Source organism: Heterodontus francisci, chromosome 14 (assembly GCF_036365525.1).
Source record: "Heterodontus francisci isolate sHetFra1 chromosome 14, sHetFra1.hap1, whole genome shotgun sequence".
Taxonomy (NCBI): Eukaryota; Metazoa; Chordata; class Chondrichthyes; order Heterodontiformes; family Heterodontidae; genus Heterodontus; species Heterodontus francisci.
In genome coordinates, this window is record NC_090384.1 from 70835733 (window position 1) to 70859950 (window position 24218).

The following is a 24218-nucleotide window of genomic DNA, read 5'->3' on the forward strand; positions in this document are numbered from 1 at the left end:
GCTGGCCATCCAGAATGATGTAACAATCACCGATCTGATACAAGTGCAGTTAGCAAATAAACTGATATTGCAGTGCTGGCCAGGAATGAGTCTTAGGCATGACAGTCGGGAAAAATGGTAATCTGATCAACCACTGGCAGTACTGTCTCTGTGCTGCAGATTTGCTGTAGTTGTCCTTGGAACTGACTCCATACTCACCCAGAGCAAGCTGAGACCAATGTCATACCAAGGTCTGTGGCAATATTCTGATCTCCCAATCATGCTTCCATTCACCTTGCAATACCTCAACCATAAATCTCTGTATTCAAGGTATTATGAAAACAATTTAAACTTAAAGAATACAAAAAATTGATCCCCAATTTATTTTTGCAAAATATTAATAAAAATTTCAGAAATATGAGGGCAAATATCTAATTTGAAAATACTGAATCAAAAAATAAGCCTGTGGTATCAAGAGCTCCTTTGCCAATGGAGATTCCCTTGCTCCCATTCCAAATGGGGACACAAGGAAAAAAGAAAATCCAGGGTCCATACTGCAGAATTGTACTATCTAAATATTTTTGCATCAAATGAGACTAAAACATGAGATGAGTACAAATATTTCAGCTCGCTAAAGGGTAATTCACTGATTCTGGCTCTTTGCTTTCCCAATCTTTGCTCCCTTTGCACTGGTTGCACATCTTACTCTTTCAGTACACAGAATTGCTAGACATGACCATGCATTTTTTAGTGCCATAAACTGTCAATTTGTCTCTTGAAGAAAACCACTGGCATAGCATTAACTGTACCAGGTAGCAGTTTGTCTGATATTCACTACAGTGCCTGTGAAGAGGTCTCCCTCCCTTAATTACAATTTATCTTGCCATTTTCTGACTTTGAATTCATGACTTCACAAATGTTGCTGAACAATTGATTGTTGAATGCACATAATTTTGGACAGATTCACTCTTTTTTCTCTGTCGATCAGAAACCAGTTGGTATCCATTCCATGTGTGGCCCAGATTGATAACTTACCATGTGGAGCCTCACAAGTACCATAAACTATACCTTGTGGTGTGATGCATTGGGATGCTAACACACATCCATTATTACTTAAATTAAAATGAAAAGCTGTTAATAAAAATCCAACTTTATCACAGACAGTAAAACTGAAAAGTTTTTTTAGTAAAATGCAGTGAAGTGGTAAAAGGGAAACTTAAATTGTAAACTGATTTTAAAAAATCAACAGACTTGTGGATTAATGAAACTTTACCTTTCATTATTTAAGGAAACTCGTGGTGGATCCAGGTTGGGATTCTCCATTGATTCCATCTGTGGACACCGCAGGAAATAGTAGAGTGTGTGTAGGGCATCAGGAGACCACGTGACAGGCTGTTGTCTGCCATGGCGGCAGGGACTCATTCCTGGAGACAAGGTGTTTGAGCATTGCAGGTGGTGCATAGCTCGAGACACTAGATCACCTAAATTAGAAGCACAATCATAACAAAAAGATCAGACACTAATACATGAGACCACAAATGGAATATAGGTGAAGATATGCATTTGAGTCATAACCTATATTTTTTCTTTATAGCTGCCGACAGTACTGTTGTGTATTTCCAACATTTGTGTTTTTAATATATATTCCATCTTTTTAAAAGTACACAACAGTTTTCCAGCTGAAATGGTCTGTCCTCAACTGGTTCTATTCTTACTTATCCAGTCATAGCTAGAGATTCTCCGCCAAAGGTTTCTCTTCCCGGCCTGGAGCATTATACCTCTGGTGTCCGCCATGGATCTATCCTTGGCCCCCTCCTATTTTTCATCTACATTCTGGCTGTCAGCGGCATCATCTGAAGACACATTGTCAAGTTCCAAGTGTACACAACTGATACCGAGCTCTACCTCACCAGCTCGATCCCTGCACTGTCTCTGGGTTGCCACATTGGTTGACTGACATGCAGTCCTGGATGAACTAAAATTTCATTCAGTTAAATATTGCGAGGACAGAAGCCATTTTCTTTGTACCCTGCCACAAACTCTGTTCTTTAGCCACCGATGTCGTTCCCTCCCTGGCCACTATCTAAGGCCTACATTGGCACCTGGTCCAGCAACACCTCCGAATTTAAAATTCTCATCCACGTGTTCAAACCCCTCCAAGGCCTCGCCATTCACTACCTCTGTAACCTGCTCCAGCCTTAAAACTGTCCGGGAAGCCTGTGCTCTTTCAGTTCTAGCCTCTTGTGCACTCCCCATTTCCTTCACTCACCATTAGTGGCCGTGCCTTCAAATGCTTTGGCTCTGGGATTCCCTCCCGAAACCGCTTCACCTCTCCGTCTCTCTCTTTACTTTACAGATGCTGTTTAAATTCTACCTCTTTGAGCAAGCTTTGGTCACCTGTTCTAATGTTTCCTTCTTTCTGTCCGTGCCAATTTTGGCTGACTAGGCTCTTGTGGTGTTTTTACTACATTAACAGCATTGTATAAATGCAGGTGGTTGACATTGCAGCTGGCTTCCTACAGCAGCATGACTCAGACTGGATACCTTGCCATGCAGGGAAATGCAGCTCTGAACCCATGTCCTACTCCTCATAGCACAGCAAGTTATAGCCGTGCTGTGGTTACACTGCTGTGCCATCCTCAACTACTATTTATGACTGTTCCTGTGTAGACGGAACTCAGAATCCTGCCCCTTTTTAAAAGAGACGCTCAAACCACAGTAACAGACAGGGATTCCATTCAGAGGGGAGTTGGGAGAGCTTTGGAAAACCTCCCTACAGACTGTTCTGCCCAATGCATTAATGAAAAATAAGGCTTTTATAAAGCAGCGTTTCCCAAATCTTTTAAACATTTAAATATTTGGCGTTCTGACCAAGGATTGCAATGCGCAACTCATTTTCCAGTCTAGCTAATTTTGAAACTCAAGGTCAAAAGGATCTGACAGGAATCTAAATATTAGGCAGACTTCTGGAAGGGATAGATTCTCGATTTTGTTTGTGGGGGTGGGGAGGTGGGAGGACGATGGCTTTTTCGTAAATAGCTTAATGAATAAAAGCAGCCAAATCAAACAAAATAGGTTTTGCTACCAGTAAAATGTTACAGACACTCTCTTGTGCTATGGGAGAAAGCGTGAGTGTTAACAAGCACTGGAAAAGTCTTCTGCTATTGCAGGTTGAAAGCAAATGAGGAGACCTCAAAACCCACAGCCAAGTTGGTGGTTTTCCTGATATTTCAAAAATGACTGAATGTTGAAAACGTAGAGCAACCAATCCTAGGTTTGTCTGTCAGCTATCAGCATAGCCATTTAATCCATATATTGCAGGATGCTTTATTTGTGTTAGTATTTCTTTTAACTTTATAGCTCTCTCCATAAAAGTCAACAATACTGAAACATGTGTTTCACTGTGAAAACAGTACAAAGAATGTCTGAAGTACTTCTAGTTCATGTTAAGTGAGGGGCACCATCTAAGCATTGCAGCCATTGGAATATTTCTCACATTTTTAGCTCACACAGTTCAGGATGGCTGAAGTGCTGCCAATAATCATGCTTATTGTGGGCAGGGGGTGGGGTGGTTGTGCAAAATTAAAAGCTTTCCCTTCTGTATTTTTGCTCTGCATTTGAACAAATAGATTGGTGTTACGACCAGCCTTTGCCTGGTTTAACCGTTAACAGGGTTTAATTTTAAAACACCGTGTTTTTAGCTCCCCCTTAGTGAATCCTTGTTCACTGCTCCAATTGTAAGGCAAAGAAATCAAACAGGTTTCCTTAGATTTAAACAAGAAAGGTAGAAATTTATTAATTTTAAACTCTAATCCAGTTAACGACTACGAATATGCGACGTGACCTTGCTGGCATGCATAAGCAATAAACACACAACCGCAGATAGAGACAGAAAAAGTAGAAAAGAATAATGGGGAAAAGTTTGAGGCAATATCTGTTAGTTATTTACTGTCCTTTGAGTTCAATGTGGAGTCTTTGGTTGCTGGTGAGTCCTGCTATTCGTTGGGGCCCAGTTCACACTTCAACTTGTTTCGATATCGGAGTCTTTTCTCTCTTTAGGTGTACGTGTCTTCCATGGGTCCGCTGACTTGGGAGAAAGCAAGAGGAACAGCCAGGAGAGAGGCTTCCTTGTTCCAGCTTCAGTTGAAAAACCTTCTGTTCCTTTCTGTGTTGCACAATTCAAAAAAACCAAGTTGGCCAGCAGGTCAGTCATGTGACTAACTGGCTTAACCACTTCTGCGTTCGTGGATTGTATTGTCTGAGCAGGCCCTGGAATGCGCTTCCTTACATCTTCAATGTCTGGTGATCAAAATCCATTTGGGTTAATTGGATCAGGGAATAGTCCTTTATCTCCATGAGCAGCGTCTTTTAGTATGCAAATGTCCTTCCAGCCCAAATGTCTGGTGATCTCTTTGGCAAGTAATTTCCTCACTCCAGCAACAGTTTAAAATTAATGTTCATATGATGAAATTAATATGCCTCATTCTTGGCAGGTGGGGCTCTTCATGACATTGGGCTCGAGCTGTCCTTAGAAAAGCTTTGAATGTAATTAGATTCTGAGGAGCAGGAACAGAAGGCTCCATATCTCTGGAAATATTAGGCTATGATAAGCTCTGTTTATTAAGAAGTCTCGGGCGAGGAACAAACCATCTAATACAGGACATCACAAATATTGAAAAGAGTACGAGAGAAAACACCATAAGAACAAAAGAAAAAGTATTGTATAAGAAATGGTCATTTGGTCCACTTAACTTCCCCTTGATCATTTCAGTTGACTTTAACATCCAACTGTATCTTCAACTCACCTAATATCTGATTCCCCTATCTTACCTTACTAATAGGTTATTCCAAATGTTAATTACCATTTGATTATGGTTTCCTTTTTCTAAGATCTGTTTTACATTTTTCACTAATTTAAATGTCCTCTTGTTCTGGCGTAAATGACTTTAATTGCATTGCTCTGGGTTGAGATATAGCTTTTTAATACTTTATATATCTCAACAGGACCCTTCTCTCTAGACTGTAGAGCTCAAGTTTCTCCACTCTTTCTTCACAGTTTATCCCCTTTACACATGGGATGATTCTTCCTGCTCTTTTCCGTATCATTGCCAATGCATGTACATTTCACTTGAAGTGTGGTGACCAACAGAGGTACATTATTACAAATGAGACAAAAGCAGTACAGTTTACAGCCTCAGCGAACCTCTGTAAATTTATAAAAACAAATTCTGCAAAGCTGTGCTCCCACAGTAAAGCAAGGATAGACTGGAGCACAAGTCAGAGACAGGGATGTAACACTATAACCCAGATTCTCCAACTCTTCCCCCATCTAGTGAGGTTCCACACTGGAAGTGCAGCTTTGCTGAATTTGCCCTCTAGTCTATCGCTTTCACTGATATCTCAACATTCTATCTGCCTTTTTAATTGTCACTTAAGTTATGAGTCTACTGTTGCTCCTATATTTCTTTTTGCTTTTCCTTCTTCATCATAACAACTATGTTTACATGGGACTCTTGTAAAACAATGGGTTGAAATTTCCTGCGGGAGTTGGGAACCCGAAATTGGGATCACATGCGGGTCCTGACTATACTAGTTATCAAGGCGCCAGCCAATGCAACTTTACATGAGGCGAGCTCCAAATTAGCCACCTCCATTTTCACCATCCAATTAAGGATGGCGGGCGGGTTCCCGAGACAAGCCGCCCAATAAGAGGGCATGCAGCACTGGACAGCCGGCAGACCCACTGGGAGAGATGGGCGCTGCTGAGGCAGGAAGAGGAGCGTGAGGGTGTCTCAAATGGAGATTTTCTCAGAAGCCTGCTGAAAATGCAAAATTAAAGGCGGCGCACAGTTGTAAGAGCCATCAGCATACAGGGGAAACACCTCCACAGGATTGGTTTTAGCCACGGCTGCGGCCTTTTCATACTTGCTGCTCATTCAATGGGCCAGTGAGCGGAGGCACTGATGGGCCTCTGGCATGCCGCTGAGAGGTTGCCTCCAAGTTGCTGCCAGCCTCCAGACGCAGCCAGTGCAGGTCTGACACCAGGAAAATGTCAGGAGATTCTGAAAATGGCCCCTTAGTGGGGCCTTAATTGGCTGGCCACCACTGTGGAAAGGGTTGGTGATTCCCATGGTAACCAGCCCTGGGAAACTTGCCCAGAGGTGGGACAGTGTCAGGGAGCTGTCCTGACATGCAACTATCTGAATTTCCCTGCCCCCTCCCCACAGTTGTTTGACTTCATCAATACAATGTGTCAGGTTCACAATGTGAAATGCCTGCTCATCTTCTGGCTGAAGAATCGCTCCACTCTAAGCCTTGTTTCAGGCCTATTTCACTGTGGACTTCGTGTATCGGCTTGTGTTTACACAGATCTCTAGCGCTCTCCTTGCTGCTGTTGCCTTGTTGCTGTACCCGTCTACTGTTTATTTGTGTCCTATTGTGACTTCTGGTTGCATCTTTGGAGCCAGATTTCTTGCACAGGTGGGCCCAGTGTCCTTTTGCACTGCACGCCTTGCACTGGTCTTGAAAGGCAGGACAACTTTGCAGTGAGTGGGACAAACCACACTTACCACATAGCTTGCTTGCTTTTTGTGACCTGGTTATCATGGCAAGCACTAGTGCTTGCAGATGGTGTTGTCCAGCTACAATGGATTCATATTTCCTGCCATCTTCTAGCAGCACATCAATGCTGTGACCTTTTTTCCCCAAGAGGCCTTTCCGAAATGCTTCAATAGGTGTTGAGACAATCACCAGCTTCATTATTCGCTCTGACAGCTCAGTTTCTGAAAAATCACATTCATTGCCCTCACTTTGGCATTTACTGATGAACTGTTCTATTGATTCCTGTGGCTGTTGCCTGTAGGATATCAATTCCAGGCAGTGAATTCCGAAATTCACTCTTATCCGGAGCTGATCTTCTAGCACTTTCCGCATCTTTGTGGGATCTTTCTGGTCCTCTTCAGATAAGCCAGAGGTACTGATTTTGTATAACCTCTCATTTCCAATGGCTATCAGAAATTTCACAGCCTGCCTCTCTGGTTCTACAACCACTTGGTCTGTGAAGCATAACTGCATTCTTCGTTTAAAAAGTTTGAACTCGAATAGGATATCAATGGCCTTTCAGTTCATGCTGGAAAATCTGCTGTTCTTTTGCTTTCTGCTCTATATTTAACTTTGTTCAGCTCTGTGTATGCCTTCAGCACTGTACTTATTATGACTTTTCTATTTGTGGTTTGAAATTCGTTTTAAAACTTGTTCTATGAACTCTGCGCTGCTCTCCCTTTAAGAAATTCTCTTTGATTTAGACTAGCTGCTTTGATGAAGAGTAACAGGTACTTGACAGTATTCTCTGTTTATTTTGCTTTCAACACTTCAGCTTGTATGTTTACACAGCTGTCGGATAGGTGTTCAAGGGTTTTCCCCTTTTTTTTGCTAGAGTTTATTCATGTTCTTCACGCTTGACTGGTTTAATGATTTTTTTCTAGTTTTGGTTGCGTGAATGAAGACTCTGTTGCATTCAGGTGCTTTGTGCACTTTTTTTCCCGGATGCCTCCTGTAATGGCGCCGACCTCGATCAGCCTGAGAGAGTAATTGGGTTTTCCCAGTTTTTTTTTCTCTCCCACAGAGCAATTTTTAAGCAATTCAAAGCTTTTTTTAAAACTGGGATTCCTCGACTGTTGGCACAATGACTCACCTGATCACAGGAATTGATTTGCAGCTTGTCGTTCAGTTCTCTGCCTCCCACAGTTGGAGGTAAATATATTTCTTCTTTCCACTGTTTAGGCCAGTATTTCATTTGAACTTTCTCTCTTTTGGCTTTAGGAAGGGTTGCTTACACAGCTGTTTTACCTGTGGTCTTCAAGCTTGGATCTTGTCTTTTCACCACCGCTGCCACCATGTCATGGGTTTCATTGTGTTATCTTCAGCAACAGGTGAGGTGTATGGATTCCAGTTTGTTGAAGATCTCTAGATGTTCTATTAGCAGCTAAGCTAGTATATACAATACAGAGCAAACTATTTACAGAACCTTTGTCTGGGGTGTTCCAGTTGCAGAGTGACAATGGTTTCTTATCATATGATTACATCCTGGTACTTAACTCATTAGCATACTGAGTTCTTAAAGGGACATCACTCTTAAGGTGATCATACAACACCTCCCTGCCCCTCCCCAACCCCACCTCTGCCTCTGTGGCAAAATTCAGCCAATGTGTCAGAATGGTTGACAAGAGGGAGAGGTGGGAGCCAGCAGATGAATGTGTTGGGGGAAGAAACCTAAAGCTTGGTTGAAGAAATGGATTGAAGTCAGGGAGAAAGGTAGCAAGATACATTTGTTTTGTAAGACTGTACCAGAGATCAGGAACATAATGCCTCTAATGGTGGAGCAAAGTAGCTGAAAGAAAAAAAAAAGAAGCATTTGCAGTTATAGTGTTCCAAAGCCCTTCACAGCCAATAAATTACTTTTAAAGTGCAGTCATGATTGTCATGTAGGCACAAGATGAATGAGAGATCACAGACCAACATACGAACATATGAACATACGAATTAGGAGCAGGAGTAAGCCACCTGGCCCCTCAAGCCTGCTCCGCCATTCAATAACTTTACAACTTACTTTCCTACCTATCTTTGTGTCATCAGCAAATTTAGCAACCATACCTTCAGTCCCTTCATCCAAGTCATTTACATAAATTGTAAATAAATTGAGACCCCAGCACTGATCCCTGTGGCACACCACTCGTTACATCTTGCCAACCAGAAAATGGCCCATTTATGCCTACTCTCTGTTTCCTGTCAGCTAGCCAATCTTTCATCCATGCCAAAATGTCACCCCCTACACCATAAGCTTTTATTTTCTGCAATAAACTTTGATGTGGCACCTTATCAAATACCTTCTGGAAATCTAAGTACAGAACATCCACTGGTTCCCTGGAAGCATTAATTCTGTTTCTCTCTCCACAGATGCTGCCAGACCTGCTGAGTGCATCCAGCATTTTGTGTTTTAACTTAAGATTTCCAGCACCTGCATTTGTTTGAATGACCAGTTAATTTGCTTTGTTGGGTATAGGTGAAGGATGCATGTTGACAAAGACTCCGGGAGAATTCCCTGCTCATCTTTCAAAAAGTGCTATGGAGTCTTTTATGTTCACATGAACATGTAGATTGGGTCTTGGTTTAACGGTTCACATGAAAGGCAGCACCTCCAACTGTGCAGCACTCACTCCCGGGACCTGCAAGGACTCCTTGGGCCTCCCAAGCCCTGGCCTTGCCTCTTCTTCTCAATGCTGGTGGCTGTTACCATCCTGAGGTACAATGTAACATGTCTGCAGTGTGATGGCGCAGTGATAGTATGGTGCTTTGGAGTATCAAAACACTCTCAAGTTATGTTGGGATGTTAATGCATTCTTGCAATTTACTATACTGCTGAGTTCCCAATTTCTGCTGAATCTGGGCCCAACTCACACACTTCTGAGCAGCAGGTACAATGTAATATTGACAGAAGTCTGGTAAGCACAGTGGCACATAGCTCATGGAGAGCCTTGGGAATGAGGAGAAAATAGAGGCATTATTACCTTAAAGTAATCGAAGTAATAAAAAATATACAATTTAAAGACAATGGAGATATTAGTTAGCTGCCTTCTTTCAGCCACCATACCTTCATTCGCTGTAATAACATTCATAAAACAGCAACAAATTATAATCAAATAGACAGTAGGCTTACCACTGAAAATGGAACATTTTAAAAAATAAAAAGGAGAGGAAGAAATGGAGCCAGGGATTTAAACAGTATCTTGCCTCCAATTGGTCCTCGGATATGCTTACTTACAGTAATCAGATTTTGTGGTATTTGTGGATAGGTTGAGTCAAACAGAGCTTTACCTTAGCAACAGGCAGCTTTCGTGAAAGCAGACCTTTACACCAATCAGGATAGGGTTATAAAGGTGTAAACATTCCCGTGATTAATATACAATAAATCATGCCTTACATTGTGTAATGTTTTGTCGTTATAAAGTATTGTATACAATGGGGTGGCATTGTGGTAATGTCACTGAACTACTAATCCAGAAACTATCATCGATTGTCATAAAAACCCATCTGGTTCACTAATGTTCTTTAGGGAAGGAAATCTGCTGTCCTTACCTGTTGTGGCCTACATGTGACTCCAGACCCACAGCAATGTGGTTGACTCTTAACTACCCTCTGAAATGGCTTAGCAAGCCAATCAGTTGTCAAGGGCAATTAGGGATGGACTACAAATGCTGGCCTTGCAGGCGATGCCCACATTCCATGAAAGAAGAAAAAAAAATTGTATGTTTCAAATTATCAGGAGCAATGCCACAGGGAACATTCCAACATTTAAAAAAAAAATCAAAATTGTGACAACTTGCAAGGGGAATGATTTCACTGCCACAATTCATCACATTCTGAATTCAGGTTTTAAATAGGTTGCAGGAGGAAATTATAGAACAGGATGCAGGCACTTTCCCAAAGGGAGGGAGACAAAATCACTTACAATCCCTCACACGCCTTCCCAGCTCATGAATGGAAATAGCAGAGGCAAGGAGGCACGCTGTCTGCCTGCATCTCGCTGGAGACCCTGCAGACCCAAATAAAATGAGGAAGAAAATCTCAAATGGAGTTGGCTCCAGAAAGAAAAGGCAAAGATTCAGAGGAAAATATAGCTGAAATAAACATTTCACAGATTAAAAAGGTTTTACAAAGGGAAAATGTGTACTCTGGATAAACGTCACTAATAGCTAGCAAAGATTCACAGATTGGCAGTGAAAAGCAATAAACTCACTCAGCTCTGAAATGCTCCCAACGCATGTTGCCAGTAATGATTGCTCCAGGGTTCGAAGTTCCAGCTGAGCATATGCATCTGCACGCCCATCTTTGGTTGACAGTCCATTGTTGTATAAGCTGAAGTGGGCAGGCAGGGAAAGTACACCTACAAAACACCAAAGCAGTCAAATCAGCAACAGGTTACGACACTCACTCGTAGTTGCATTTCTTTGTGACCTTGTAATCTGAATTACCTTTTATAACAAGTCTCTGACTTCGAGTTGCAACACCTGCTATTCAAGGCAATTCTGCCCGTACCACTTCCTATGGTTGGTAGGGCATTTAGTAGCTCAGTTGTCTGATCATCCTGTTGACATCTCTAGTTCACAACAAGAACTCCCGACCCAAAATGGCACATGGCCACATATTAAGTCTTCAAGTATCAGTTGCAGTATTTATCATGCAAAGTACATGCAATTCCTTCTTATTCAAGGAATCAATATGGCCATTGCCTAGTTTTCATAATGCAGATTTTCACAAATATTTCAATTTCCATTTAAAATAATGGTTAAAAAAACTTTTAAATAATGCTGAACAATGTTATGCAATGCCCTTTATTTTATACAGTTAGCTTGTGAATGTTACTTGCTGCCAGCAATAGAATGAACAGTAACATATTTCTCTCAAGTAATTTTTCCTGTAGTACTTTCTGCTTCCCACACCCTCAACTAATCAATAAAGACTGAAGGCAAGGTCAGTCAGACTCACCAAAGAGTGAGGCTTAGACTGTACACAAAGCTTGGATTTTCTGCTGCTGGCCTCTGATTGTCATGACTTTGGTTGGTCAGCTGGAAGCAGAAAATGGGCCATTGGTGAGCTATGGTGTTGGCAGCATCTACCTCAAACAGGTGGATTCCATCTTAACATGCATTTTGGAGCATTGATCCCTGGAAACCAGTTTCTGACATTAAGAGCACAGAACATGAAGTCTACAGGACATGCACTTGAAATGGGAATCTAGGGTTGTTAAGGAATCAGTTGTGGTGCTAACTAATTGAAGGTAAACTTGTAGGTGACTAAATCCTTAATATACCAGTCATTTTTTCACCATTTTCATATTCAAAAAAATTCTCTTTGCTGGCACTAAACTTCACATGAGGTTTTGTGTCATTTGTTCAAAATTTTCTTTCCACTGGACTATTACTGGCATCAGTGTAAATCCCCCAAACAGACATCTGGAAGAAGGAAAGGAGAATCTACAAAGGGATGCCAGTCAGATCAGGCTGCATAAGTGAGGTTCCGTGCTCATCCACTAAGAATCTCACACAGAATCCGTGTTCAAGGTGGCCAGACCTTACTTTAGCAGACTATTAGTGCATTCAGAGGGCTTCTCCTCCGAAAGGAAATTGAAGCAGCAGACCCAATGGCAACAATAAGACATGCCGCATTAACCATAATGTTAGATGTTTCCTATGAAGCATAACAATCATGCTGTGTTATGCTCTGAGTTGCATCAAAGAAGCCATGCAAACTTTGTGAACAGCCTGGCTGATGGTGAGAAGGGCCCTTCCTGTCAGATCCTTCCTGCACGCCCGGTGTCTCGCCCCCTCCACACGCTGGCCTCGAGGTGGCTGCGGTGGGGAACAGACAGTTGCCCATCTCCTTCTGGAATGTGTCTTTGCAAAGCAAGTGTGGAAAGAAATGCAGTGGTTTTTGTCGAGGTTCATCCTAAGCAGCTCTGTAACACATAGCTACGGGCTATTCCCAGGGACGCACACCGAGATAAACATCAACTTCTGCTGGAGGACCAACAATTCGGTGAAAGATGCTCTTTGATCTGCCCGAATCTTGCTGGTCTTCCAGTGCAAAGAGTTGTCCACGACCGAGTGTTGCTGACTGGCACATTTCAAGGTCTAGGACTACGTGCTGAGGGACGCACTAAAGCTTGGGGCAGCTGCTGCAAAGGCTCAATGGGGTAAGACCACTGTGTAAGGTCCTCCACCGAAGTGAACTGAGGGGCTGGACCCATGGGAAACCCCTCAGGCTGTCTACACCAAATATGGTTTTGCTGTAAAATGTACATGGCAGATAAAATGGAATGGTTGTGAGGCAATTCGCTCCTGTATCGAAGAAAAATGATTTCCTTTGCACTTTTTGGAATGTCAACTTGGTGCTGTTTTGAACAGTTTTGTAATGTATTTATTACAGATCTTTGCAAGGTCTAGATGCCAAACACATCTGCAAGCCCTGGCACACCAACCTGGCACTGACTGTGGGGCACTGTCTTCACAGTGTATGGGTCAACAGACAGCCACATACAGAACTGTGCCTTCTGCTTCAAGGTTAATTGCAGCAACCATGCATCATAGGGTTTGGGAAATCCATGGACAGCAAGGATCAGCAGTGGCTTGGAACTTCACATCCTTGCAGGCGTTACGACCGAGGTGGGAGGAATGCACAATTAATCCAGTCCCACTTCTCCACAGGTCACAACATATTCTTTAAAGTTTTCCCACTTGCTGAAACAGTCAATCAGATACACTATATTCCACCAGAATAGAACACACTCACCAGGTTTCTTTACTGAACAACAACATTAACAGTTTATTATAAAACAAGTCTTAACTAGAAATGAAGTTAAACAATATCACATAGATCAAATTTTATGAAAATTTAACATTAACATTTTTTTAAAGTCCTCTTTGCTACCTTAACCAATCTTTAAAGTCAGTTGTTCAAGATGGCTCCTGGGCTGGAAGCTCCCTAGGAAGCTCCCTTGCTGTTCAACTCTATCCATGGCCATCTGCTCCCATCCCTAACGTTTTCTCCCCCAATCTGCCCTCTTAAACTGTTTAAATTCCCCTGGCTCTTTAAATCAGTTCATTTTAGCCCTATCTAAAAGTTAACAGTTAGTTTAGTGTATGTTACCTGGGCCCACTGCCCTCCCCCAGCCACACCTGCTCTTTGTTTTCTCAATGAAATTGATCCGGATGAAACTGACGAGCACAGCTGCCGATACTTCAATCTCCGATCCTGCTGTCTTCACAGTCCAGAGTGTCTGCAGCCACGGCATGCGGTAAGTCCATTGAGGTGAAGAAGGAGCTGCGGGACCCGAGAGAAGTCCTGTGAAAAGGTGCCCCGAACACCCAAAACATCCACGAACGGCCCCCCCGGCCGCAACTTCAAAGCGCCCGCGGGAGATGGCTCGGAGAGCATCTGCAGCGCACTGTCGGCAATGCTGCATGCCTTTATTTAAACCACTGCAAAAAAAAAACCCTTAGCAAATGTAATCACCTCTAAGTCTGCCAAATGATGCTTCACCTCCCGAAGGACGTGGATGAGCTTTCCGGACGTCGATGGTGGGCACTGAGGAAATGGCTTATTACCTGCACCAGATTCCACCCCCCCCCTCCCCCCCCTTTACCCCCCTTCCACCCCCCCCCACCCCCGTCCCCTTCCCTGCTCCACCCTCTCAGCTCACCCCCTCACAACCCCGTCCCAGCCCGCGCCCCCCTCGCACCATCTTCACCCCGCACCCCCTTCCCCTGCACCCCCCCCCCACCCCCTCCCTCTACCCCTCCCCCTTGCATCCCCTCCTCCCACCGGCACCATCCTACACCTGTGTAGGGGCCCCAACAACCCCACTGCCTTGTGGGCGTCTCGGGAGAGACCAAGGCTAAGGGAGTAAACCCTAACAGAAAATCCGGAGCGGAACCCGGTAGGCGGTCATGTGTCACCTTTGGCATGTTTCCGGCAGTTCCTGCAGCCATACTGGTGCCAAACGTCGTGTCCTGCACTCCTTTGGACCCCACCAGAAAGGCCGAGAGGGGGGTTTTGACGACTGGGCAACTCTCAACCTCCATAAATTTGCCCAGGCATGCGCCATGGAGAGGTCACTCCATAGTTGCCTCACAGCGACTAAAACAACACGGAAGGCAGCAGTTACGGGTTATAAGTCCAGATAAATTGGCGTAGAAACTGGGCGCCACGGGTTGCCTTTGTCGGTGGGAGAGGTCATTGCACCTCACTGGACAGCTACCGCCCGCCTCAAACCGGGCAGCCCCCGGTCAATAAGGTTCTGTCCCGCCACAGTCTGCCTGCTTCAATGGGTGCTTGGAGCTCAGGGTCATTCCCCGAAAAGTGGACTGATACACCGCACCAAACAACATGAAAAAAGGAAAGAAGGTACCAGCCCTTCGCTTTGCAAGCTGGAACGTCAGAACTATGTGTCCTGGCCTGTCGGAAGACCTTACACAAATCAACGATTCTCGGAAGACCGCCATCATTAACAACGAGCTCAGTAGACTCAATGTAGACATTGCAGCACTTCAGGAGACTCGCCTCCCCGCGAGTGGCTCTCTAGCAGAGCAAGACTACACCTTCTTCTGGCAGGGCAGGGATCCTGAAGAACCAAGACAGCATGGAGTGGGCTTCGCCATCAGAAACTCCTTGCTCAGCATGATAGAGCCTCCCTCAAATGGCTCGGAACGCATACTGTCCATCCGACTGCTCACCACCTCTGGTCCAGTACACCTACTCAGCATCTATGCTCCAACACTCTGCTCCGCACCTGAAGCTAAAGACCAGTTCTATGAACAACTCCATAACATCATTAGCAGCATCCCCAACACCGAACACCTATTCCTGCTGGGGGACTTTAATGCCAGGGTTGGGGCCGACCATGACTCATGGCCCTCCTGCCTTGGGCACTATGGCGTTGGAAGGATGAATGAGAACGGGCAGAGACTGCTTGAGTTGTGTACCTATCATAACCTCTGCATCACCAACTCGTTCTTTCACACTAAACCCTGTCACCAGGTTTCATGGAGGCACCCAAGATCACGTCGTTGGCACCAGCTAGACCTCATTGTCACAAGGCGAGCCGCCTTAAACAGTGTTCAAATCACACGCAGCTTCCACAGTGCGGACTGCGACACCGATCACTCCCTGGTGTGCAGCAAGGTTAGACTCAGACCAAAGAAGTTGCATCATTCCAAGCAGAAGGGCCACCCGCGCATCAACACGAGCAGAATTTCTCACCCACAGCTGTTACAAAAATTTCTAAATTCACTTGTAACAGCCCTTCAAAACACTCCCACAGGGGATGCTGAGACCAAGTGGGCCCACATCAGAGACGCCATCTATGAGTCAGCTTTGACCACCTACGGCAAAAGTGCGAAGAGAAATGCAGACTGGTTTCAATCTCATAATGAAGAGCTGGAACCTGTCATAGCCGCTAAGCGCATTGCACTTTTGAACTACAAGAAAGCCCCCAGCGATTTAACATCCGCAGCACTTAAAGCAGCCAGAAGTACTGCACAAAGAACAGCTAGGCGTTGCGCAAACGACTACTGGCAACACCTATGCAGTCATATTCAGCTGGCCTCAGACACCGGAAACATCAGAGGAATGTATGATGGCATGAAGAGAGCTCTTGGGCCAACCATCAAGAAGATCGCCCCCCTCAAATCTAAATCGGGGGACATAATCACTGACCAACGCAAACAGATGGACCGCTGGGTTGAGCACTACCTAGAACTGTACTCCAGGGAGAATGCTGTCACTGAGACTGCCCTCAATGCAGCCCAGCCTCTACCAGTCATGGATGAGCTGGACATACAGCCAACCAAATCGGAACTCAGTGATGCCATTGATTCCCTAGCCAGCGGAAAAGCCCCTGGGAAGGACAGCATTACCCCTGAAATAATCAAGAGTGCCAAGCCTGCTATACTCTCAGCACTACATGAACTGCTATGCCTGTGCTGGGACGAGGGAGCAGTACCCCAGGACATGCGCGATGCCAACATCATCACCCTCTATAAAAACAAAGGTGACCGCGGTGACTGCAACAACTACCGTGGAATCTCCCTGCTCAGCATAGTGGGGAAAGTCTTTGCTCGAGTCGCTCTGAACAGGCTCCAGAAGCTGGCCGAGCGCGTCTCCCCTGAGGCACAGTGTGGCTTTCGTGCAGAGAGATCGACTATTGACATGCTGTTCTCCCTTCGTCAGATACAGGAGAAATGCCGTGAACAACAGATGCCCCTCTACATTGCTTTCATTGATCTCACCAAAGCCTTTGACCTCGTCAGCAGACGTGGTCTCTTCAGACTACTAGAAAAGATCGGATGTCCACCAAAGCTACTAAGTATCATCACCTCATTCCATGACAATATGAAAGGCACAATTCAACATGGTGGCTCCTCATCAGAGCCCTTTCCTATCCTGAGTGGTGTGAAACAGGGCTGTGTTCTCGCACCCACACTTTTTGGGATTTTCTTCTCCCTGCTGCTTTCACATGCGTTCAAATCCTCTGAAGAAGGAATTTTCCTCCACACAAGATCAGGGGGCAGGTTGTTCAACCTTGCCCGTCTAAGAGCGAAGTCCAAAGTACGGAAAGTCCTCATCAGAGAACTCCTCTTTGCTGACGATGCTGCTTTAACATCTCACACTGAAGAATGCCTGCAGAGTCTCATCGACAGGTTTGCGTCTGCCTGCAATGAATTTGGCCTAACCATCAGCCTCAAGAAAACGAACATCATGGGGCAGGATGTCAGAAATGCTCCATCCATCAATATTGGCGACCACGCTCTGGAAGTGGTTCAAGAGTTCACCTACCTAGGCTCAACTATCACCAGTAACCTGTCTCTAGATGCAGAAATCAACAAGCGCATGGGTAAGGCTTCCACTGCTATGTCCAGACTGGCCAAGAGAGTGTGGGAAAATGGCGCACTGACACGGAACACAAAAGTCCGAGTGTATCAGGCCTGTGTCCTCAGTACCTTGCTCTACGGCAGCGAGGCCTGGACAACGTATGCCAGCCAAGAGCGACGTCTCAATTCATTCCATCTTCGCTGCCTTCGGAGAATACTTGGCATCAGGTGGCAGGACTATATCTCCAACACAGAAGTCCTTGAAGCGGCCAACACCCCCAGCTTATACACACTACTGAGTCAGCGGCGCTTGAGATGGCTTGGCCATGTGAGCCGCATGGAAGATGGCAGGATCCCCAAAGACACATTGTACAGCGAGCTCGCCACTGGTATCAGACCCACCGGCCGTCCATGTCTCCGTTATAAAGACGTCTGCAAACGCGACATGAAATCGTGTGACATTGATCACAAGTCGTGGGAGTCAGTTGCCAGCATTCGCCAGAGCTGGCGGGCAGCCATAAAGACAGGGCTAAATTGTGGCGAGTCGAAGAGACTTAGTAGTTGGCAGGAAAAAGACAGAGGCGCAAGGGGAGAGCCAACTGTGCAACAGCCCCAACAAACAAATTTCTCTGCAGCACCTGTGGAAGAGCCTGTCACTCCAGAATTGGCCTTTATAGCCACTCCAGGCGCTGCTTCACAAACCACTGACCACCTCCAGGCGCGTATCCATTGTCTCTCGAGATAAGGAGGCCCAAAAGAAAGAAGAAAAAAAAGAAAGGCAGTGAGGGAATGCAGTTGAGAAAGGACAGTTGCCTGAGTAAAACATTTGCCAGAGTGAATTTGGAAATTTGGTGCATGTGGTAAGTTTTGGCACATTTTTGTCCGGTTTAAATTTTAGATTAAGGGTCAGGCTTTAAATCTACTGGTTAGGTAAGAAATCTTGTTAAAACATGAAGCAGCCAGCAGTGGCAGTTATCTCTCAATCAGTTTGAAGCAGTTAGGTTGAATAGGTGTTAACTATTGTAGCAGAAAGCTGAGCTAGCTAGTCAGTCATCAGAATCTTTATATAAAGCAGACCAGTTTCTTAGCTGAACGCAGTTGAGAAGTGACAGTTGCCTGAGTGAATTTGGAAATTTGGTGAATTTATTTTTTATTTTTATTTTTTATTTATTTAGAGATACAGCACTGAAACAGGCCCTTCGACCCACCGAGTCTGTGCCGACCATCAACCACCCATTTAGACTAATCCTACACTAATTCCATATCCCCACTGTCCCTATATTTCCCTACCACCTACCTATACTAGGGGCAATTTATAATGGCCAATTTACCTATCAACCTGCAAGTCTTTTGGCATGTGGGAGGAAACCGGAGCACCCGAAGGAAACCCCCGCAGACACAGGGAGAACTTGCAAACTCCACACAGGCAGTACCCAGAATTGAACCCAGGTCGCTGGAGCTGTGAGGCTGCGGTGCTAACCACTGCGCCACTGTGGGAATTCAGTGCAGAGGGGGAAACAGGGGCTCCTTTCCCTGTCTTTTTCAGCCTCCAGCAGTTGGTGAGTCTTCTTCCTTTGACTCCTAGGTAGGTGAGTGTAACTTTCCATTACTTCAGCTTAAATTATTAACGAATTAACTAAAAAAGATTGTACAGAGATGGCAGGACCGGTGGTGTGCTGCAACTACAGCATGTGGGAATCTGTGGAATGCACTGCAATCTCAGACAACCATGTCTACAGTAAGTGTTTGCAGCTTGCACGACTTCAGCTCAGAACTGCGGAGCATCAGGGAGGGGGAAGAGTTACCTGGACACTTTGGTCCAGGAGGTAGTCACACCCCTTAGAGTAGGGAGACCATTAGAGATGGCCAATGGTCAGGGACAGCGGGGTGTGACTGCAAGTGAGGCAGGTTGGGGGCATTAGCATGTAGTGATGGAGCAGCCTCAGCTTCTGACCTTGTCCAACAGGTACGAGGTTCTTGCTACTTGTGTGGATGAAGAGAAGGACTGCAAGGTGGATGAGTGGACTGACCATGGCACCATGGTGAAAGATGCCATTCCAGTAGGGAGAGTGAAAAGGAATGTGGTAGTGATAGGAGACAGTACAGTCAGAGGGATAGATACTGTTCTCAGTAGCTGCGACCGGGAGCTCCGACGGCTGTGTGGCCTGCCCGGTGCCAGGGTTAAGGACATCCTCCTGTCTGGAGAGGAACCTGGAGTGGGAGGGGGAGAGTCAAGTTGTCGTGGTCTATGTGGGAACCAATGACATGGGTAGAACCAGAAATGATGTTCTGCTTAGAGAATTTAAGGCGTTAGGGTCCAAACTAAAATGCAGAACATCAAAGGCAATCATCTCCGGATTGTTACTTGAGCCATATGCAAATTGGCACAGGGTCAAGCAGATTAGAGAACTAAATGCGTGGCTCAAAGAGTGATGTGGGAAGAAGGGGTTTCGATTCTTGGGGCACTGGTATCAGTTCTCATGGAAGAGGAAGCTATTCTGTTGGGATGGGCTTGAACGGGGCTGGAACCAGTGTCCTGGCCAATTGCATAACTAGGGCTGTGGATAGGGCTTTAGGTAAAGAGAAATGTAGAAATCTAAAGAGAGAGGTCAGGGCATCGGAGCAGGATAGTGATATGGGTAACTCCCACCAAATTGGGACAGGAAGGAACAGAGAGTTTAATGAAAATTGTACGTTGGCAAATAAAGTAATTGCAGGGAACAGAGGTAAAAAATGAAATTAAAGTTCCTTAATCTGAATGTACGAAGCATCTATAATAAGATAGATGAACTATGGCACGAATAGAGGTAAATGATCTAGATCTAATTGCCATTATCGAGACAAGGAGGTCAAGGTTGGGAAATGAATATTCCAGGGTACACAATATTTTGGAGAGACAGACAGAATGGCAAAAGAGGATGGGTAGCCCTGATATTGAAGGATGGCATAAGGTAATTAATAAAGGGATCTGGCCTCAGAGGATCATGAAGTAGAAGCAGTTTGGGTGGAAATTAGGAATAGCAGGAGTCAGAAAACACTGGTGGGAGTAGTTCACAGGCCCCCATAACAGTAGTTATATTATTGGACAGAACATTAAATGGGAACTTATTGGAGCATGTAAAAAAGGTAATGTATTAATTGTGGGGGATTTTGATCTGCATATAGACTGGGACAATCAAATTGGTAACAGTGGTATAGAAGATTAATTTGTAGGATGCTTTCGTGACAGTTTCTTGGAGCAATGCATTGTAGAACCAACTAGGGATAAAGCTATCTTACATCTCATAGTATGCAATGAAGCAGGGTTAATAAGCAATGTCACAGTAAAAGATGAACTGGGAAATAGTGATCATAATACCCTGGAATTTCATGTTAAGTTTGAAAGTGACACATTTCAATCACAAACAAGAATCTTAAACTTAAACAAAGCCAATTATGAAGATATGAAGGGAGAACTGGCTGAGGTTAATTGGGTAAATAGACTGGAAGATATGGCAGTAAATTAACAGTGAGAAACATTTAAAGAAACAATTCAAAGGATTCAACAAAAGTACATTCCATTCAAAAACAAAACCTTGTCAAGGAAGACCCCATCCGTGGCTCACTCAGGAAGTTAAGGAGAGTATTAGACTAAAAGAAAAGGCTTACAATGTTGCAAAAAATGGTAGCAAGTCTGAGGACTGAGAATGTTTTAGAAACCAGCAAAGGGCCACCAAAAAATTGATAAAAAGGGGAAAAAATTGAATCTGAGAATAAACTAGCCAGCAATATAAAAACAGATTGTAAGTGCTTTTACAAGTACATAAAAAGGAAGAGAGTAGCTAAAATAGACTTTGGCCCCTTAGACACAGAGATAGGAGAAATCATCATGGGGAATGAAGAAATGGCAGAGGCATTGAACAAATATTTTGAGTCTGTCTTCACAGTAGAAGACACAAATTCCATACCAGAAATACGCAGTATCCTAGGGGCAAAAAGTGAGGAAATTAAGGATATTGATATCAGCTGAGAAAAAGTATTGGAGAAACTTGAGGGACTAAAATCTGACAAGTCCCCGGGACCAGATGGCTTACATCCTAGGGTTCTAAAAGAGATAGTTTCAGAGATAGTGGATGCGCTGCCTTTAATTTCCAGAATTCCTTAAATTCAGGAATGGTCATGTCAGATTGGAAGTTTGCAAATGTTACGCTGCTTTTCAAGAAAGGAGGTAGTGAGAAAACAGGGACAGTTAGCCTAACATCAGTCATTGGGAAGATGTTGGAAACCATTATTAAAGAAGTCTTAACATTGCACTTGGAAAAGCATAGTGTGATTAGAACAAGTCAGCATGGTTTTACTAAAGAGAGATCGTGTTTGACAAATTTATTAGAGTTTTTTGAGGATGTAACTCGTAGGGTAGATAAAGGGAGATGTGGTATACATGGATTTTCAAAAGGCATTCGATAAAGTGCCACATAAAAGATTAATTGGCAAGATAAGGGTGCATCGTGGTGCAGGTAATATATTAACATGGATAGAGGATTGGTTAACAGACAGGAAGCAGAGAGTGGGCATAAATGGGACATTTTCAAATTGGCAGGCAGTGAATAGTGGAGTAGAGCATGGCTACCCAACCCGAATCCAACGGGACCCAACAACGTGTCAGGTTTGGGTCGCACTTCCGGGTCCGGCATTCGGGCTCGGGTTGGGTCCGGCCAGGTCGGATACACTGTATCACCACCTCCGGTAACTGGCTCCAATGTTAATGTACGGTTTGGATTAGAAAGGTTGCTTAGTTAAAGTTTTTTTAAGCTTGTGCAGATAAGTAACAAAGTGAAAAACAGAAGGTAGGTTAACTGATGGTCAGGTCGGGTTGGGTGGGTGAAAAAAATGAAAGGACTCGGGCCGGGTCGGGCTCGGGGTCTGATGTGGTTCTGTCGGGCTTGGGTCGGGTTTCATTTGCAGACCCGAGCCGGCCTTTATAGTGGAATGCCACAAGGAGCAGTGCTGGGGCCTCAGCTATTTACATTCTATATTAATGACTTGAATGAAGAGACAGAGAGTAATGTATCTAAGTTTGCTGATGATACAAAGCTCGGTGGAAAGGTAAACTGGAGGGAGGATGTAGAGAGACTGCAAAGAGATATAGACAGGTTAAGTGAGTGGACAACAAGATAGAAAATGGAGTATAATGTAGGTAAGTGTGAAGTTGTTCACTTTGGTCGTAAAAATAGAAAAGCAGAATATTTTTTATAAGGTGCGAAACTGGTATTTGTTGATGTTCAGAGAGACTCGAGGGTACTCATACAAGGAACGCACAAAATTAACATGCAGGTACAGCTGGCTATTAGGAAGGCAAATGGCCTTTATAGCAAAGGGATAGGAGAATAGGAATAAAGAAGTCTTACTAAAATTTTATGGGGCTTTGGTGAGACCGCACCTGGAATATTGTGTGCAGTTTTGGTCTCCACATTTAAGAAAGGATATATTTGCACTGGAGGCAGTGCAGCGAAGAATTCCTAAATTGTCCTATAATGAAAGGCTAAATAAATTGGGCCTATATTTTCTGGAGTTTAGAAGAATGAGCAGCGATCTAATTGAGACATACAAGATTCCGAAAGGGCTTGATAGGGTAGAAGCTGAGGGATTGTTCCCACTGGTCAGGGAATCTAGAACATGGGGACACAGTTTCAGGATAAGGGGGTCAATCATTCAGGGCTGAGATGAGGAGAAATTTTTTGAAGTAAACAGCAGATGAAATATGTTGTTCCAAGATGGCATACAGTCTAACCTGTAAGCACACAAATCTTTAGGATGTTTAGAATCTTCCAGAAATTAGCTCTCTTCAGGCGATGTTGAAAATTACTTAGCAGGCCTTCTTTAAATGCAAGAAACAAGATGAATTCACAGTGAACGTCACAGGATCCTTCAGAGATATTGAAAAATGAAGCTGGGTTGTTGTCTTCTGTTCTTTCTTGACTTCTTCTCCAGGCTTGATGCATGCACTGACTGACAACCAAACAGCTAGGCAGTTTTTGCCCACCCAGATATTCTGTGCCCACTACTGGGCTTGTCCAATCAGAGGAGAGTTGTCAATTTTCTGCCTCTGTTGCCATGGCTTCTGCCCTAAGCCTAGCCCGAGCTAGATGACAAACCGTAACACTGTTGCCAATCCAGCCCTCACTATCCCCTGGATATTAAAACATTTATTAGCTTAACTATAAATTACTTCTTTAAAAAAATGTTTTTCTTTTACAAAACAGAGTCACTTTCATAACACAGGCATGATGCGATGCTGACGTCTGAGGATGGTGCTGTGCAATGGTGCAGACAGCAACCTCCTCACAATCAAACTTAGTTTGTGCCTTAGCTTTGCTTCGCAAATATGGTCCAAACTGTCATTCTGTAATAATACTTGATATTAAAGTGCTCGAATCTATTGGCTAGACAGATCTCCAACTGCCACATGGCAGATATCTGCCTTACAACCGTTCAGAAATCTCCTGATGATGTTTTAGATATGTAACTTACAATAGACAGCTGACAATGAGTACATTGTTCATTTGAGTTGCTCAGTAAAGCGATGCAGATACCTTATTATTTAATGTTCCTGTCCACTTACTGTACACTAGTTAAATTGTATGACTTGAGATAGTGGCACTGCGACTGTAAGCTTTGCTCATCCAAACCACAGCAGGAGTTAAATCTCAACTTGTGGGAAAACTATGAAGCAAACAATACACAAAGTGTGAATGTTGTCATGCAGACCCCCACCTGCCAAGAATGAGGCATATTAATTTTGTCATATGAACATTGATTTTAAACTCTGGAGTG

The 24218-nt window shown here is 44.2% G+C and overlaps 1 protein-coding gene across 3 annotated transcripts in view; it reads right to left on the reverse strand.

The window, feature by feature from the left end:
- Positions 1 to 24218, reverse strand: part of abtb2b (ankyrin repeat and BTB (POZ) domain containing 2b) — a 304666-nt gene that overhangs the window by 68250 nt on the left and 212198 nt on the right. For 2 of the 3 annotated variants that reach the window (XM_068046433.1, XM_068046431.1), the window contains exons 3-5: positions 10775 to 10921; positions 10487 to 10570; positions 1253 to 1460 (exon numbers count right to left, since the gene is read on the reverse strand). In XM_068046433.1, coding sequence (XP_067902534.1) covers positions 1253 to 1460; positions 10487 to 10570; positions 10775 to 10921 — 439 coding nt within the window. The remainder of the gene's footprint in view (positions 1 to 1252; positions 1461 to 10486; positions 10571 to 10774; positions 10922 to 24218) is intronic. The other variant, XM_068046432.1, reaches the window with a different exon arrangement.